The sequence below is a fragment of the Typopeltis vanoorti genome, chromosome 5 (genome assembly GCF_054136105.1).
Source record: "Typopeltis vanoorti isolate ZY-2024b chromosome 5, IOZ_Tvanoo_1.0, whole genome shotgun sequence".
Classification (NCBI taxonomy): domain Eukaryota; kingdom Metazoa; phylum Arthropoda; class Arachnida; order Uropygi; family Thelyphonidae; genus Typopeltis; species Typopeltis vanoorti.
The window spans coordinates 148,550,103-148,570,187 of NC_143553.1; the positions used below are offsets into that span (position 1 = coordinate 148,550,103).

Here is a 20,085-nt window from a genome sequence, read left to right on the forward strand (position 1 = left end):
CATGAGGTTATCGACCATTAATTTTTCTTTATTATGGTTATTATCCGCTTTTTTTTACCGAATCTTCAGCAAAAGATTTGGTTTATCTTAGTTTTGAAAATGATACGAACTACAAAAAAGAGTACACAATCCATTTTGTATGAGATCCATTTAATCAAGTTTGACTTATCGTAAACCTTTTTACATCCTTCTTTATTCTTACAGCATCATAATAATTCATTAAATTACTATCACACTAAATTAGCTTATTATAAATCCAACTTTCAGAACAATTAGTCCATTTATGATATAAGTGTATTTACTTGTTTTATTTTAAACTTATATTTATGATGGCGATGATATGAACACTCAAGTGGTTTTGTTTTAAATATGTGCATGCTTCATTTTTAGGAAAGACTTTTGTTGTCTGTTCTTCCTTACTTTGTGGTTATGGAAATAATCTCCGACATAGCCCAGGAAGATCACGGGAAATTGCTGGCTTCGCAGTTCCACAGAATTTACATTCATTGTTACAATAATGTCAGGTATGGATTAATTGGGTTCATTGACGATTTATAATATGTGTACTGTTGTAATATTTCGTCATTTATTTAAAATAAAGAGCCAATAGGCTTCATTTCGGCGATGTAAACATTATTTAAATTAAAGGGATATTAAATTAAATCCCACATTGTTTTAAAACCGAATAAGAAACTCAAAGATCGGAATCAAAGAGTTTCATGCCGAATTAGTAACTATGAAAGTATCGGCGACTACTAGCGTAAGCTAAATCACGTAGTCCAAAGTACGTAGTACAAACTAGGGCAACTCGTAGCAAAGATGGGTTTTACATTACGGGAAATATTAAGAATAGCGATCAGAACTTTCCCCACCTTTGCTATGAGTTGCCCTAGTTTGTACTACGTGATTTAGCTTACGCTAGTAGTCGCCGATACTTTTATAGTTACTATATTCGGCATGAAACTCTTTGATTCCGATCTTTGAGTTTCTTATTCGGTTTTAAAACAATGTGGGATTTAATTTAATATCCCTTTAATTTAAATAAATTTCGTCATTTGTTATTTATATCAAACTGCGCCAATTGTAATATTTGGTTTTTTATTACGTCACTTTTTATCTCACAGTGTTTCCCCTTCTTTCTTCGTTATTTTTCGTGGTTGCTTGAGCTTGTACAAAATGCCTATATTGCTCTAATCTTTAACTTTATTCCTTTCGTAATCTACTTTGTTTCACTCTCCCCCCCCCCCCTCCCCTTTCGTGTCATCACACGTGCTAGTATCGTAGACTAATGAAAAGTCTCTGGCTGGGACCAAATCCTTAATCAAAGTTGCTATTATTCAAATGTATTAATCCTTAAAAATTTATTTTTGTTAACGACTGCGCCATTAAGGATCGTGTAAAAGAATTTCCTATCTTTCCTTTACATATAAAGGAATTACTCAGTCATGGCTGTAACTTTCTTTAGGTCACTCAGGTTCGATTTGTTTTTATGAGACAGTGCATTGGCTAACAAAGATCAGGTAAGCTATTAACAAAACTAGCCACGTTATTTTAACTTAGACAGTTTATATACAAAAGTAAATAGGAAATATCACGTGCCTGGTTCTCCACACATCATTAGAATAATTCACTTAAAGCATTTGACAAGGAAATTATTTACACTCAACTTATTTGACACGTGGAAGGATTTTTTTCACACATAACCTTACCCTCATTACAATTAATATAAGGCAAATCAACATCTATCTCTTCTCTACCCACAATCCAGGCAATTAACATAAAGCAATCTACTTACATGTACAGTCCTGAATCAAAAAAGGTCAAGGGTGAATTCCGCTGGTTCCTTTCTCTTTCTTGCGCAACGGCTGTGATCGGACACTATCCGGCGGTTGTCGTCTTTCAAATGCCTTCCTTGTAACTTTAATGCATTTTTTCATCGATGTTGGGAACTTCGTCGGCTGCTACAAATCAGCACGCGCGTGGATCGGTACATTCGTCGATGAATTTCACGGAAGGCTATCTTGTAATACTGCCAGCTAACTCCCCATGATCTCCAGAAAAAAACTGCTCGTGGAATAGCGACTCTTCCCATCCTCAAAAAGCTTGCCACCGGAACAAAAAAAAAAAAAAAAAAAAAAAAAAAAAAAAAAAAAAAGTCAGAAGTCGTGCCTTAATATCCGCTTTTTATATCATATCAAAAAAATTTCCCGGATTTACTGGTAGCGCCCTTATCACTCACGCTTACAGTAGGTTTTGGCGGCAAAACTCATAGTCCCGGTGAGCTTTGAGAGTGTTGTTGACTTTCAGTTCACTAGCTTAATCCTGTCTGAGCTTTTTAGTTACAATTGCTTGTGGTTCTAAATTCAGTTATTTCAATTCTTATATTACATTACATTAGCTTATTACACTCTTAATTATAAGTATTTTATGGCCATGTGAAATCGACATAGGCGAAAAATATTTATTTTTTTTACCATAAGAGATTTTACACTGTAATTGGTTTGGTTAGATATCTAAGCGGATAAATCAATTATTCGAGAATGACTGTTTGCCACTTTAGCCCTGAAGTGGGTGAAGTGACAGTGTCACTTACTTATTGAAGTTTAAAAATAAAACTGCATAGGTCTTCGTAATATTTTAATAATATTTTTATTGCTCAGTATGAGAAACAAATAGTGCTATTTAATACATGAAACAAGAGCCTCTGTACTGTACTCGAAAGCGACGATGCCTTTTGATCGGAAAGACTTGGGTTCCCATTCTGTCAAATATCCAGAACGCCTGTATAAGAGCTTTTTTTTTTTTTTTTTTGTAAACCTTTATAAGAGTTAACCAGTGAATTAGCATGCTTATTCCTCCTGGAAACTTTAGTTTTTATTCCACATACTTGTCGAAATCAAAGAAAGCTTAATTAACAGATATTTGTAGCCTTAGTTGTTTCTGCCGTAATCCCAAATAACAATATCAATATAAAAAGGAAACTACAACAGCTTGCAAATCTATACTACAATAAAACCATACGCTAAGGATTTTTTGCAGATTTATTTACTTTTGACATGGTTTGGAAACTCTGCTTCAGAGACCAAACCAAACACAGATCTTTTACAAGCCACTTCATCCCACCAATAAGCGGGTTGGTGGTCTCACATCGGGAGATGAAGTTCACCTCCCACCTAAAGACACACGCTAGTATCCATACCTACGAAGGGATAGAACCCACCGTAGCCCATTGGTTAAAGAATAGGTACGTTAGCGTGGCAGGTTATTTCCTCAACCAATCAGGCCACAAAAGCAAAGTTTCTCAAGATATGGAACTTTGTAGGTTCTAAATTTGCTTAGAAAGAAGTACCTTATTTAAAACTGCTAGAACTCCTCTGTGGCATCAAAGCTTGCGAATGTCCTTAGGTAGTTCATAATTTTCACAGGCCGGTGTGAGACTATCACACTATTTATTAATGTCCCGGAGTACCTTCTAAACATTATCATGTTTGATTTCTAGAGCAATGCTCCAAAATTATTTGATCCTTAGCCCAACACATCATCCTATATAAATTGCTAACCTTTCATTAGTAGGATGTTGAGGGTCGCGTTAGTATATTTCGCTTTGGGCAAGGGGTATAGTTTTCTGAAGGGGGGAAAAAGGTTAATACTTCTTTTAGCTCATGTGCTAATGTATCATTATGGTAATAATGAAGCATTAGTGCATGTGCTAAAAGTTTTCATTACCAGCTCATTAGCGTATGAGCTGGTAATAAAAACCGTCATAATGTTACAATCCTATAGTGATAAAGCCTTCACAACCATCTCGAAGCGCCAAAAAAGCTATAATTTGCTAACTGATAAAAAGTGATTGACCTTTTAACGCACAAAGTATAAAATTTTTAAACTGTATTCAATTCTAAAAGCTAAACTTTGGCCACGCCTGCATTCGAAAAGTGTTCATTGCTAGGTTATTTTGGACCGTTATTAAAATATCATAGTAAAAGTTGATACTGGCGTCTAAATTTTTTTTAAAAAATTAGTTTTATTAAAATAATTTGTTCAAGAAAAATTAAAAATTGTTTAGCATTTTTTCATCTTCTGAATAAAACATGAATGTTTTATAATAACGCTAGCCAATAACAAATTGTTCTGAAGCAGAACGGTACTGACTTGATGGGTGAAGCATAAATGCTTTTCATATTCCCCTCCACCTGAAAAGGAAAGTTCTTTGGGTGGAGAATTATTGAGCTTTAAGTTCGCCCTGAAAGGGCAACGAGATTAACTGTGTTCAGCTGAGCATAGAATTGATTTGGATCTCTTGTATTTGCAGAAATCTGCTTCATTATAGTCTGAAGCTTGCTTGATCAGTGGGTTCGGATGATTAATTGTCTTGATGGAGAACTTTTCAGCTAGGTCGTGAAGGAGAGCTGTGATGTAGGGAATGTTGACTTCTCTGTGAATTTGGGAGATTCTGATAAACCACGGAGCACCCAAACTCATTCTCAGACATTTGTTTTGTATTCTCTGCAGCTTTTGAATATTTGTTTTCCTCTTGCACATTTCGTGCAGAGGGGTAGACAGTAGGAATCACACTGCGTTAGCACCAGTGTGATTCCTACTGTCTACCTCTAATGTGAGATTACTGAGAAACCTTGTATGCAATGTAATAATGCTCAGTCTAAAGTAACACGTCCGTTCTCATCAAAATCGCGTCCATTCGTCATTCCTTTCTCCTGATTACCTTCGCACCTTCGTTCTCCAATTCTGACCCAAATTGTTCAACATAACATAACATCATTGGCCAGAAGGGTGAAGCAAGATGCTTTTATTCCCCGTTGTCTGATAAGGAGGATGAATTGAAGGAAAGATTTATGAGCTGATAGCTCGCCCTGGGGGGCACGGAGATTAGTCATTGTTGCAAGTATTTAGGATGGCTTTTGGCCTCTTGTATTTGAAGAGGTCAGTCTCTTCATAGTTTGCTGCTTGTTTAACTAGATCGTTGGGGTGTGTAGAGATCTTTGAGAAAAACTTTTCTGCTGTAGATAATAGGAAGGAGTAGATGTAAGGGATGTTTGTATCTCTATGCAGTTGCACGTTCCTTACAAACCACGGTGCGTCCAATATCATGCGTAAACACCTATTTTGCACTCTCTGCAGACTGAGGATGTTGGAGTTGGATGTGTGGCTCCAGGCTGGAGAGGCATATGTCAACATTGGGCGGATCGTCAACAGGTAGAGGAGCACTTTGATTCTGGTATTCAGTCTACCTTTTTCTATTTATTAGAGGGTAAAGTTGTGCAATAGTTTTAGATGCTTTCGTACATAAGGCTTTGGTGTGTGGGTTGAACGTTAATCTTTTGTCCAGAATTACTCCAAGGTATTTTGTTTCTGTTTGCCAGGGGATTTTGGTGTTGAAAAGATAAAGGTCCCCCATGGGAGTTGCCATTCTTCTGGTGAAAAGTACTGCTACACTCTTCTGGGGATTCACTTGTAATCTCCATTTGGAGAACCAATGTTCTAGTTGTAGGGTTTTCTTGCAACTTTTTAGTGACAAGATGAGGTCGTAGAGATCTGGCAAGAACTGCTGTGTCGTCCGCATAAAGTGCTAAGATGGATGACATTGGGTTGTGCGGGATGTCTGCCAAATATATTGAGAATAAGATCGGAGCTAATAGGGAACCTTGAGGAACTCCCGCAGAGATCCGTCGCTGACTTGAAACTGTACCATTTATTTTGACTTGTATGTGTCTGTCCTGGAGGTAAGATTTAATTAGGTGGACGATACTTGATGGTATACCTGCTGAAATGAGTTTGTGTAGTAATCCCAAGTGCCATATTTTGTCAAAAGCTTTCGCTATGTCAAGGAAGACTGCTCCGGTGTGCTGGTGCCAATTGTATCCGGTGGTGATATACTCAATTATCCTATAAATTTGTTGAGTAGTACTGTGATGTTGTCTGAATCCAAATTGTTCCTTAGGAATGATATTTAACTCATTTACTGAGGCGTGGAGTTTAGAGAGAATGATTTTTTCAGCAATTTTGCCTAAGTTTGAGATTAGGCTGATGGGTCGATAGCTTTCAGGCCGGTGTGGATCTTTACCTGGTTTATGCACTGTGACTACATCTGCGACTTTCCAATAGCTGGGGAAATAGTTAAATCGGAACATGGCGTTGATTATGGTGGTGAGATGTACAACAGCTCTTCGGGGCAGCAGTTTTATTACTCTATTTGTTATGCCATCTGGGCCGGGGGCTTTTTTATTCTTTGGCTTCTTTAGAATTTCATAGATTTCTGCTGGTGAGGTGTTTGGAGGTATGTTGTTTCAGGTATCGGTGACTTTCAGTGCATGTCTGACATGGAAGTGGATTTTATAGACATGTTTGAAGTCCAAGTTGTCATATGTAGGGCTACATTGTTTTTCTAGGTGCTTTGCTATCTCTTCAGCTTTTTCTGCGTCCGTGTGTACTAGTCCCGTGTCTGACTTGAGTGGGGGAAGAGATTTGCTTTTGTTTCTGAGACTTCTTAATATGTTCCAGATGGAGTGATTGCCGGGTGATACAGAGGCTAGTTTGGCTTCCCAAGTTTTGTTCCTATAAGCTTTAAGTGCTTCTCTAACTTCATTGTTCAGTTTGTTGAGAATCCCCTTATCCTGAGGTGCACAGGTGTTGTAATACCTTTTCCTTGCTTTGTTTTTGTTCCTAATTAGATCCATGATGTCTTCTGGAAGTCGGTTTGGCTTAAAAGTGGTTTTGGTAGAGGTGACAACCTTTATGGCTGAGGTGATTTGCTGAGTCAGACGTTTGACAGCATTTTCAATTTCTTTTATGGAGCTGATGTGAGGGACAGGTCCAATGTGTTCTGATAGTACTTCTGGAAGTTTTTTCCATAAGATAAAGGAGTGGGGAGGAGGCAGCAGTTGTTCTTGCTTACCCAGCTGGAGTAGGATTGGATTATGGTCAGATGTCAGCTCGTTTAAAGAGACTAGGCTATACTGTAACTTAATATTTTGTAATGTAGCAATGTCAAGTATGTCAGCTGTGCCATACGTACTGTGATGGGTTGGTTCTGCATAATGGGCCTGCCACCACTGCATAATTTGAACTGGAGTAGCTAAAGAGTGTGTAGCCATTTCTGTTTGTGGTTTTACTGTTCCATGACGGGTGTTTCGCGTTTAGATCACCGGCAATGATGACTTGATCATTATTGCCTAGGACGGCATCTAGATCTGAATATAATAGATTCTTTGATGGAGGGTTGTAAGCTGCATAAAGTGTTAGTTTCCCAGTTGAGGTAGGGGGTACTACTATTCCTGTGAGCTCAAGATTTTTGGTTAAGGGGCTAGTTACAGAGTGGTGATCGATGTGGTTTTTTATGAAAATGGCGGTGCCTCCTCCTCTGTAGTTTATTCTGTCATTTCTGTGGAGAAGGTATCCTTTAACTTTGGGGTTGTCTGCTGGTCTTAAGTGGGATTCGTTTATTAAGAAGATGTCTGGGTTGTATCTTTGTGCAAACTCTTTGAGTTCCAGAATCTTGTTTTTAAGTCCATTAGCGTTCCAAGCAATGATCTGTAGGGAAGCTGGAGTGCTTTTATTTTTATGCATTTATGAGAGCTACTAGGATGGATTGGGTTTCTTGCAGAAATCTTTTTCTGGAGTCCGGTGTGGGGTTAGATTTGCTGAAATCTTGCAGCATATTTGCAAGGGAGTTTGTGATGACTGCTGCTAAATTTGGGTTGTATTGCTCCTGAGTGGTCTTTGTTGAGCGGACTACTTCTGCATAGGACTTTGTCTGCCGATTGAGGTTTGCTTCGATCCGGACTTCTGGTTCCGGCATTTGGTTTTGTATCGTGTTTTGCCGACCTGTGGAGGGTTGAGGAGTTGGAGCTACTGCTGCTGGTTTTTGTAGATAAGTAGAGGAAGCAGACCGTCTGTTTTTTGGGTGTTGTATACATCCTTTATAGTTTGCTGGATGCGGGCCCCCACAGTTTGCACATTTAGCCGGGGTGGATTTTGGCTTAGTGCAGGTATATGTGGGGTGGCTCTCTCCGCATTTTAAACATTTGTATTCCGCTTTACACAATCTCTGAGCATGACCATATTTTTGGCACCTGTGGCACTGTCCTGATGAGGTTCTTTTCCTTAGCGGTTCTGGGCTGATTTTAGCCCACAAATTGAAGTTAGGTCATATATGTTTTTATATGCCTGGTGAATCTCTACTAAGACGAGAGGCATCGGACTTTTGTCTGCTCTGGTCATTCTACTGACCTTGATGGGGGGTAGGTCTTGGTAGCAAAGATCAGCAGCTATGTCTTCTGTTTGTATGTGCTCTGATACTCCACGGAGAACCACCTTCAGGTTCCTCTCGGAGTCGAGGGTGAAGGTATGATATTGTACACCTTTATTGTCTAGCTCCTTTGTGAGTCTACGGAAGTCTATTATAGTGGCAGGTTGGAATTTAATACCATCGTCTAAATTCTTTGCAGTAGAGTATGCTATCTGTTGACTAGTCATAGTGGCCCGTAGTTCTGTCCACCTATTCTTTTCTCTTAATATAATTGGAGGCAATTTCACTTTAGTGGAGGTAGGAGGGTCAGAGTTGTGTCCATCTTCCTCCATACCTTCATCTGTATGTGGTTCTGTCGACTGAGTTTTGCGTTTTTTCAGCGGGTGGGACTCTCCTTGATCCGGGGGGGGGGGATTGGAGACCACCAAATTCAATTTTTCCTCTGTTTTTGCAGAATCCTCATTTTCCTCATCTTCTCTCGTTGTGGAGTACAGGTTCAAATAGCCTGGCCATTCCACTTCAAATTTTTTTAGTAATTTTTTGAGTAGGCTTAGAGCCAGACCTTTGTCTAGTGTTTCTATCAGGGCGTCGGTATCTATGTCAGTCATAGTTATGACTAGTAGGTTTTGATTCGGGGTTGGTCGATTACTAAAACTGAAAATTTAGTAGCGAAACCTCACTTATCGCTGCGTGAATCTCAATCAAAATGCACTCCTTTGTATCGAATGCAACTGGAAAAGTTTTCCACAAGTTAGCTTTTCTGCGATAGCTACCGTTAAAGTTCAACAACGTATTTTCTTTTAAGAAATCAGGACAATTTCTAAATTGCGACTAAATCAAAGTCTTACCTCTATATATCAATCAAATCACATCATCACATCACCGAATTCACTCCAAAAGGCACTATTCATCTCAGAAAAAGAATTCAAAAGCCTCAAAATTTCACAACGTACGAACGCTAATCTCAGTGCAATAGGTGATCAAATTGTTCAAAGTCCTTATAAGGACTGGCTTAAAGGGGCGAAGCAAGAATGCTTTTCATATTCCCCGTTATCTGTAGCGGACGGTGTAGGGATAAGGTTATTGATTTATTATTATTAAAGCTCTGATCATGGCAGGAGGGTAACAGCAATAGCCGAGCCTCAGTTAGAGCTTCATTAGCTACAGCATTGCTATCCATTACCCTCCAAGGGTATTGGATTGAATGAATCAATCAAATTGTTCAAAGCGTTTATCTGTTTTAATTATAGCATTATGATTTGGAACAATTAAAGGTGTATGCCAAGTCTGGCGTACACTGCTATCCCAATTTTTAACTTATTGAAGTAATTTAGTAGTCCAGACATTTAAAACTTAAAAATTATTTTATTATTATTATGTATTTGTGTAGGTTAGTTGATAATTGACTACATGTGGTAAAATATCTGTGGAGATCTGCACATGGATAACCAGACCGAAATTGTGGTGTAGATTCGTCATGCGAACACATATATTGTCTTCCAGAGAATTAGTTGAGATAATGAACATAACTGCAATATCTTTATTACTTTAGACATTATAAATTTTAAAAAATATGATTCTGAAACAACTCGTCATTACTTGAATTTTTAACTGAAAAAGATTCTTTGAAATAAGCAATGGCATTCTGTTGATGTACCGGATGTTAATGGATCAATCATCGGAACTTTTACCAGAGGCTCTATTACCAATTAAATGGGGAGGGGGGTAGGAAAATAAAGTTGCTTCTTAGATGCTATTTATACCATTCATAACTCTTCGAAGTGATCAACTGTGTTGTATGTTTTACTTCCAGCATCCTGTTTGCCGATATTCAAGGTTTTACAGCTCTTGCTTCACAATGTTCAGCCCAAGAATTAGTGAAAGTTCTCAACGACTTGTTTGCCAGATTTGACAGGCTTGCCAACGTAAGTGCGTTCACTTTAAAAACTCAATTCATTATTTATGGTTTACTTTTCCCTTTCCAAAATTTAGAATTCTTTCGGATTCAGTTAGGTAGCGACGAACTGAATGAAATCAAATATTTAGAGAAGGGATTTCGACGTTATTTTAAATTCTTTCACATTACTGCTCGTTATTTTCAGAAAAAATCTATCTTTTGAAGTGTACGCTTTGCGACTGTCGAGTTTCTTTTAGTTTGAATAGAGTTTCTTTATCCATCCGAAATATCTTTTGAATCCTATACTTTAAAACTGTATTACTGTGATAATGGAACGAGAAAAAAAAAAAAAAAAAAACTCTTTTAATTTAATTCCATCCTTACCAGACGCTTTTAGTAGGGGGGGGGGGGGAACTCTTCTCTTTCGTTCCTGGCAAAAGGAATAGTTTATTTACGTAGCGTTGTTTGCTACGTAAATAAACAGTATTGCCTGATGCTTGATTGCTTACCTTGATGAGATCCGCCACATAAGAAAGCCCGCGGGAAGAAAAAGTCGACTATTGCCGCTAGGCTCTTGTTCTATTATGGTTCCTCTTGCTCGAGCGCCTTTCCATAGCAATCTCATTCTCTTTGAAAAAGGATGAATAAAAGCAGTTAAAGGTTAACTCTCCTCCTCTCCCTCAATCTTGGCCATGCAGCGTTACTGTATTTAATTTGAGAACCGATCTGTATTTAGGTAGTGAATGAACATCGTCAATAGAAACCCTATGCGTTTTTTTAGAACTAATGGTTATCAAATTAAGTCAGTAATTTTAACGTCATTTCGAAAAACTATCTTAATACATTAACAGATTATAAACTGCGAATTCGTGCACTTCTCTACTTGAAGTCAACTTTTTACTGTCCCTGTTAAAAAGTTAACTACAGTGTAGTTATTTTTATAATTTTTGTAAGGTGTAAATTATACCTTAACAGTTTTAACTAAATTAAACCAAACTAAATTCTTCTTCTTCTTGGTCTATGATCTCTTGTGGCCAAAGAGATTTCCATGCCGTCCTGTACAAGACTCGTTCGTTTGCTTCTTTCCAGTTAATTCCCTTATTTTCCAATTTTTCTTTAATTTCCTTTTGCCAACTTTTCCTGGCCTTGCTTATGTTTCTTTTTCCTATTTTCTGGCTTTCATATAGAGTTTTTGCTATTCTTCCTTCTTCCATTCGGTTACGATGTCCAAACCACCTCATTTGGACTTGTGTTATGAATTAGTTCAGAGGTGCAACTTGAAGGTTGTCTCTTATAGTTTGATTTCTTATTCGGTCTAGTCTTGTTTTTCGCGCCACTTTCCTAAGATATTTCGTTTCAATGGTTTGTAGTTTATTTGTGTTTCTTGTTGTTAAACACCAAGACTCGCAACTGTATGTTAATGTTGGTAGAAACACTGAACGGTGCACTGCCATTTTGGTATTCTGGGTAACTTCTTTCTTATCTAGGAGTGGGCCTTTCAATGCATAGAATAGCTTTGTTCCTCCGGTTATCCTGTTGTTAATTTCTGTGTATAGTCTACCATCTTCTTGTATATATATGATTACAAGTATTTAAGGGAGTGAACTTGTTCCAGTTGATGTTTCTCTAATTTTATTATGTGTTTTAATTGATTTCCAGATATGATCATTGTTTTTGTTTTAGATATATTTATGGTAATATTTCTTTTCTTTGCTTCTTCATACCAAATGTTGATGCTGTATGAAGAAATCCTGCTTTCTTTCAGTTTCCTGTATCCTGGATGGAACGTTTTTGTTTTTGTTTAGCATGCTTTTAAAATTTCATCCATTACTAAAATGAAAAGAAGAGGGCTCAGGATACAGCCTTGCCTTCACTCTAGATTTGTTTCAAATTCTTTTGATCTATTATTATAAGTTCTTACATAATTTTTATTACTTTTGTAGAGGTTTTATATGGCTGCTTATCTTGTATCTTATTTTTCTTTAGTTTGCCATATTAAGTGTCATGGAACTCGGTCAAAGGCCTTTTCGAAATCTATAAAACATGCACGTAGTTCTTTTCCATATTTCAATGTTTTCTCCGATATTTGTCTACAATATTAAACGCAAGTTTAATATTGTAGGAATTCATACATCGAACATGTTAAGATGCAAATTGGGACAGATATCTGATGAGATGGAAAAAGATGACAATAAAAAAAATCCTTATTGTGTATGTACATGTAAACATTTATCTGCTATGTTTCTGAAAGAAAAACTCGAACTCATCGGCTCAAGTGCGAGATTGATTATCTGGCTTCGAATCATATGCTAAGCAATCACAAGTATGGCCAGAGAGTCACATAACACCGGATACAATAACCAATCTAGATTGGTTTCGTCCATAATGTATTGGACTCTCTCCTTCATCTCTCTGAGCTTTTTTTATTTTCTTTCTCTTTTCCTTTGGTTATATATATATATATATATATATATATATATATACAGGGTGTTCGGGATAAATTTGACAGTTTCGTAAGGAAAAAGAAAATCTTCTTTGTATCTATTAAATTTAATGAATTGACAAAAAAACATTACAGGCAGAGTTAATTACAATACTATCAACAAGATTTACTCAAAATAACCACCATTAGCATCGATCACAGCTTCAATTCTGCTTCGGAACCTCGAACAAGCTGATGCTACAGTCTCCCTGGGAAGGGCCGCAAAAACTGTTTTAATTTTATCCATTAACTGGGCTTTTGTATTACTGGAAGTGCGATTGGTGTCTTTTTCAACTGCGCCCCATACAAAATAATCCATGGGGTTAAGGTCTGGGGAGTTTGGAGGCCAAACATTTGGACTGGTGAAGTCGTCGAAATTTTCAGACAACCATTTTTGACTTTTCCCAGAGGTGTGGCAAGGGGCCGAATCCTGCTGCCATACATACGGCCTACCATTGGCTACCCTTGTTATCCAGGGCTTGACTACAGTTAGCAACTCCACGAACAAAGCCCGAATTCCAATGCCAGGGTTCTTCAACACCTGTTCCTGCAGATTTGCGAGGAATTCTGCTGTACGAACGCAATCAGATCGTCTGCTAGGGATCTTTCTTCTTGCTACATCCTCGTAGTCACCATTGCAAGTCTCTAGTTCATGCCTGATTGATTTTACTGTATTCAGGGAGCATTGGGCAGCAGTCGTAATATCCTTATTTTGATGGCGGGCACGAATCATCATGATACAAGTTATTCTCTTCCATGATTCAGGTGGGTTCCAGCTATCCATCCTTTCTGACATCTTGTATATGAATGAAGAAGGGTCCAAACTTTTAAATGAAGAGAAGTGTGTGTTAATACATGTAACTTACGGAAAAATATAATTAATTATAAATATGTCAAATTTATCCCGAACACCCTGTATATATATATATATATATATATATATATATATATATATATATATATATATATATATATATATATATATATATATATATATATATATATATATATATATATATATATTGTTGAAATTAGGATTTACTCGGGATGTATACATTTATAAAAATAAATTTAACTGACTAGAACCCGAGAAAGTATAACAAAAACCTTTAATACATCACAACTAGTTTCATCGGTGATCCGACTTCTTCAGGTGAGAAATAAAAACATAAGACATAAAATAACACGGTAAAAAATGAACTTTACAGCTTAATAAAAAGCAGAATAATAACAGTCATATTTGAATAGGTGACCGCGTGCTACCGTTGGCATGAGTAGAATGTGTGCGACAGCTAATTTTTGAGCGCCAGTACTGGATTACTGCGCTATGGGAATCGGGTAAATTGTAGCTAAGATTATTGTTTAAATGTGAAGGGTCCAGAACTATTTCTTTTGATTCGATGATTCTTCTTTCGAATTCATCCTTGCAAATATATAAATTAGTAGTGCGTTCCCAATCAACTTGATGTGGCTGTTCTTCAAGGTTAGAGTTTGCCGAGAAAAGGACATGACTGGAAAGGGCGCTCGCTCGTGCTCTACTGTAGGAGATGTCACGTCTATGTTCCTCAAGACGAAGTGAAACAGATTTGTCTGTCTGGCCAAAATAAGGTCGACCACAGTTGCACAAAACTTTATAAACACCAGGAAAATGCAGATGGTTGTGTTTTGGTTTTGGTCGACTCAGAAAAGAACGAAGTTTTGGCAGCGTAGTATAGTCGGTCTTTATGTTGAATTTTTTCAGAATCTTAGCTAGTTTTGGGGTAAGAGTGCTGATAAAAGGCAACTGTATATGAGTGATTGGGTTGGAGTCATCTTCTTGTCGAGGATGTTGGCGTGGTCTCAAGCGTTTAGTGATGTTACGAGACGAATATCCATTATTTAAGAAGGTGTTTTTCAGGAAGTTAAGCTCTGTTTGAAGGTCTTCTTCTGTGGAAATGAGACATCTTGCTCGATGGGCGAGGGTGGAGATGATGCCCAGTTTCTGAGGTGGGAAGTGATGAGAAGAACCATGTAAATATCTATCAGTGTGGGTGGTTTTTCGAAAAATTGAAAATTTAAGACAGTCAGGAAATCTACTGATCTTTAGATCCAAGAAGGGGAGAACGCCGTTAACCTCTAGTTCAGATGTGAATTTAATGTTTTGATGTTGGTTATTTAAATGGTTTAGGAAGTTTTGCAGTTCCTCTAAACTATGTCCCCAAATAAGGAAGACGTCATCGATGTAACGTAACCACAGTTTAGGTTTCAAAGTAGCTGAGGAAATAGCTTTCTCTTCAAAATCTTCTAGAAAAAAATTAGCTAAGACTGGAGATAGAGGGCTGCCCATAGCTAAACCGCTAGTTTGTTTGTATATTTTCTCTTCGTAGCAGAAATAGCCGGAATTGATGCAGTGAGTTAGAAGAGCGAACACTTTTTTAGAAACCTTGTCCTTAAGAAGACTCAGAACTTCATCTGTAGGAACATTCGTAAACAAAGATACGATGTCAAAACTCACCATTCTGTCCGAGTCTAAAAGATTCAAATTTTTTATTTTTGAGATGAAATCTTCAGAGTTTTTGATGAAGGAAGAAGAATTGCCAACTAAATGTTTTAAAGAAGCTGCAAGATATTTAGACAGATTGTATGTAGGTGAGTCAATCCCTTCCACAATAGGTCTTAAAGGGGTGTCAACCTTATGGATCTTAGGCAAGCCGTACAACCGAGGAATGAGGGGATGGAGAGAGCGGAGAGATAGTCTTGTATGTCTAGGAAGTTCAGAAGTTGATTTCAGAAGATTGTTTGTACGGTTTTGAAGTTCTCTTGTGGGATCACTTTCTAGCATAGAATACGTATTAGAACTTAACAAGTTGTTCATCTTACAACGGTAGTCAGCTTTGTCTAAGATTACAGTTGCATTCCCTTTATCAGCAGGTAGGATAATAATGTCATTGTTGTTACGAAGTTGGTGTATTGCTTTCCTTTCTGTCGGCGATAGATTATCTGTAGGACGACGACTGTTGTTAATGGTAAAGATGGCTTCGATCCTTTTAAACTCGCCAATCCAATATCAACTCACAAAATTTAAAAAATGTTGTGATTAACAAATCCTCTCACACACTTTCTCCTGCAGAACTTAGTGTGCTCTCAAAGGGCCTTAACTTCGTTCCTTCTCCGACCTTCATTCCTAAAGAACTCTTTCTTACGAAAGTTGAGAAGGCAGCTGGACAATTACCAAAACAAACTGCGAATCTACTTAGGATCGAAGCCATCTTTACCATTAACAACAGTCGTCGTCCTACAGATAATCTATCGCCGACAGAAAGGAAAGCAATACACCAACTTCGTAACAACAATGACATTATTATCCTACCTGCTGATAAAGGGAATGCAACTGTAATCTTAGACAAAGCTGACTACCGTTGTAAGATGAACAACTTGTTAAGTTCTAATACGTATTCTATGCTAGAAAGTGATCCCACAAGAGAACTTCAAAACCGTACAAACAATCTTCTGAAATCAACTTCTGAACTTCCTAGACATACAAGACTATCTCTCCGCTCTCTCCATCCCCTCATTCCTCGGTTGTACGGCTTGCCTAAGATCCATAAGGTTGACACCCCTTTAAGACCTATTGTGGAAGGGATTGACTCACCTACATACAATCTGTCTAAATATCTTGCAGCTTCTTTAAAACATTTAGTTGGCAATTCTTCTTCCTTCATCAAAAACTCTGAAGATTTCATCTCAAAAATAAAAAATTTGAATCTTTTAGACTCGGACAGAATGGTGAGTTTTGACATCGTATCTTTGTTTACGAATGTTCCTACAGATGAAGTTCTGAGTCTTCTTAAGGACAAGGTTTCTAAAAAAGTGTTCGCTCTTCTAACTCACTGCATCAATTCCGGCTATTTCTGCTACGAAGAGAAAATATACAAACAAACTAGCGGTTTAGCTATGGGCAGCCCTCTATCTCCAGTCTTAGCTAATTTTTTTCTAGAAGATTTTGAAGAGAAAGCTATTTCCTCAGCTACTTTGAAACCTAAACTGTGGTTACGTTACATCGATGACGTCTTCCTTATTTGGGGACATAGTTTAGAGGAACTGCAAAACTTCCTAAACCATTTAAATAACCAACATCAAAACATTAAATTCACATCTGAACTAGAGGTTAACGGCGTTCTCCCCTTCTTGGATCTAAAGATCAGTAGACCACGCCAACATCCTCGACAAGAAGATGACTCCAACCCAATCACTCATATACAGTTGCCTTTTATCAGCACTCTTACCCCAAAACTAGCTAAGATTCTGAAAAAATTCAACATAAAGACCGACTATACTACGCTGCCAAAACTTCGTTCTTTTCTGAGTCGACCAAAACCAAAACACAACCATCTGCATTTTCCTGGTGTTTATAAAGTTTTGTGCAACTGTGGTCGACCTTATTTTGGCCAGACAGACAAATCTGTTTCACTTCGTCTTGAGGAACATAGACGTGACATCTCCTACAGTAGAGCACGAGCGAGCGCCCTTTCCAGTCATGTCCTTTTCTCGGCAAACTCTAACCTTGAAGAACAGCCACATCAAGTTGATTGGGAACGCACTACTAATTTATATATTTGCAAGGATGAATTCGAAAGAAGAATCATCGAATCAAAAGAAATAGTTCTGGACCCTTCACATTTAAACAATAATCTTAGCTACAATTTACCCGATTCCCATAGCGCAGTAATCCAGTACTGGCGCTCAAAAATTAGCTGTCGCACACATTCTACTCATGCCAACGGTAGCACGCGGTCACCTATTCAAATATGACTGTTATTATTCTGCTTTTTATTAAGCTGTAAAGTTCATTTTTTACCGTGTTATTTTATGTCTTATGTTTTTATTTCTCACCTGAAGAAGTCGGATCACCGATGAAACTAGTTGTGATGTATTAAAGGTTTTTGTTATACTTTCTCGGGTTCTAGTCAGTTAAATTTATTTTTATAAATATATATATATATATATATATATATATATATATATATATATATATATATATATATATATATATATATATATATATATATATATATGTGTGTGTGTGTGTGTGTGTGTAAAAAAGTTTTTTTACCTTGGGAATACTGTATATTAGGGTTACCAAGTAATTTTATAAATAAACTTGGTTATTTTACTCCTAATCCCAAGTAGCCAAACAGTTAAGTTAAGTTTGCGCCTGAACGCAGTTCAAGTCAAAAGGTGGCACAACATAAGGTCAATTCATTGTAAAGGTAGGTAAAGCTCTGATCACTATTCTTAGTATTTTCCATAATGTAAAGCACATCTCACTAAGAGATGCATGCTGCAATACATTATGGATGGGGTCACTACCCAGACCGGTTTCAACCTTTTTTTGAGGTCTCATCAGTCAGTACCTAGACCCTAAATATATATATATATATATATATATATATATATATACCAAGGTTTTAGTAATAAAGAGCTTTATCAACTTTACTTATACAAGTTGGTTGCTACAAGGTGTTTTTTTGAATAAGAATCTCTGGAGGAGATATAGATGTAAATAAGTTTTTTTTTTTACCTTGGGAATAATCTATATTAGGGTTACCAGGTAATTTTATAAATAAACTTGGTTATTTTACTCCTAATCCCAAGTAAGCAAACAGGTAAGTTTGCGCCTGAACGCAATTCAAGTCTAAAGGTGGTGCAACACCAGGGTAACTCATTTACCCACCTTTACAATGAGTTTCCCTGGTGTTGCACCACCTTTAGACTTGAACTGCGTATATATATATATATATATATATATATATTTATTTATTTATATATATATATATATTTATATATATATATATATATATATATTCGAAGAAAGACGCTGACTAGCGAGGAAGAATTTTAGTTTTGGAGAGAAATAGAAGTCAGAGGGAGCCAAATCTGGGGAATAGGGTGGATGTTCCAACAATTCATAGTGCAGATCCCTTAATTTTCCCATTGCCAAAAATACATTTGTGTTTGCATTGTCCTGATGAAAGATGATTTTTTTCTTCTGCAAACCGGGTCTTTTCTCTCGATTTTTTTCGTCTAGTCTGGTTAAAAGATCGGAATGATATTCCCCGGTTATTGTTTTACCCGTTTCAAGATAATTAATAAACAAAATGCCTTCAGCATCCCAAAACACTGATGCCATGACCTTTCTTGCTGATGGAACCGACTTTGTCTTCTTCTTTGGCGCTGAACAACCGGCTTCTGTCCTCTGTTTCGACTGCTGTTTGGATTCCGGTGCATAATGGTGAATCCAAGTCTCATCCATAGTAATACATCGACGCACAAAACCAGTTTTATTCTTGTTAAAACGCTCCAAGCACTGTTCAGAGATTTTCATGCGAGTGCATTTTTGATCTGCAGTGAGCAAGCGCGGCACCCATTTGCACAAAACTTTTTCATGTGCAATTCTTCATGCAAAATATATCGTACACGTTCTTTTGAAATGCCTGTAGTTTCAGGAATTTCACGCAGTTCGATTCGCCGGTCATCCAATAACATATCGTATACAATATCAATGATTTCTGGTGTTGTTACACTTTTTGGATTATATTCAAGGCTGGTACAGCCACGTTTAAACTCGGCATCCCATTTCTTAATTATCGACAACGAAGGAGAAGAGTGCCATAAACTTTTATAAACTTCGAATGCATTTCGTTTGTCATTAAACCTTCTTTTACAAAGAATTTTATAACCGCACTATACTCAGTTTTATCCATTTCAAGGGATACAAACAACACTTTTGCTTCAGACAGTTGTATAAAACAAACTATTTGATAGAACGACTTGCAATTTCACACGGATGCTTATGACAGATGTACCAACTTAGAAAAAGGAATTCTTGCCGATAGTGTTGCCATCTATGGTCGAGGCCGAGAACTTTTCAGATGACCACCTTCGTATCTAACTGACATCACAACTATTACTTGGTTTAATTCCTTCGTGATCTGTTCATAAAACTAAGCAGGTTTATTATAATCTATCCTTCCTCTTAAAGAAATCGTTCTATCACCTACTCAAGAAGCGACTTATCAGAAATATTGTTGATACGCTGTATAATTCATTTTTACATTTTCCTTTCTAAAACTGACATTACATTTGCAAATTTTAAATCTCATTGGAATTCATTGAAGTAATTTAGTGAAGGTAATCAGAAATAAATTGATTAATTGAGTAATGTACAGTTCATCTGCTAACGATTAAAGAGATATCGCACCCATATCTTATCAATTGTCAGATAAACGTAGATATCATGCAAGATATATTTGAGTGTTTTCCGTTTTGTACGGATGTTATTTCCATTAAACAAGGTGTTCCACTTTACACCTCTTAAATCTCTTATCATACTATCAAACGATTCTTGAATTTATCACTCCTCCACTCAGTATTAATTCCCCTTCCAAGATGAAATCACAT

At 37.1% G+C, this 20,085-nt stretch overlaps 1 protein-coding gene across 1 annotated transcript in view; it reads left to right on the forward strand.

Moving 5' to 3' along the window:
- Positions 1 to 20,085, forward strand: part of LOC150106929 (adenylate cyclase type 8-like) — a 131,820-nt gene that overhangs the window by 17,471 nt on the left and 94,264 nt on the right. Inside the window, exons 4-5 of the mRNA XM_090393508.1 lie at positions 391 to 524; positions 10,080 to 10,191. Of these exons, the coding sequence (XP_090249634.1) occupies positions 391 to 524; positions 10,080 to 10,191 (246 nt within the window). The remainder of the gene's footprint in view (positions 1 to 390; positions 525 to 10,079; positions 10,192 to 20,085) is intronic.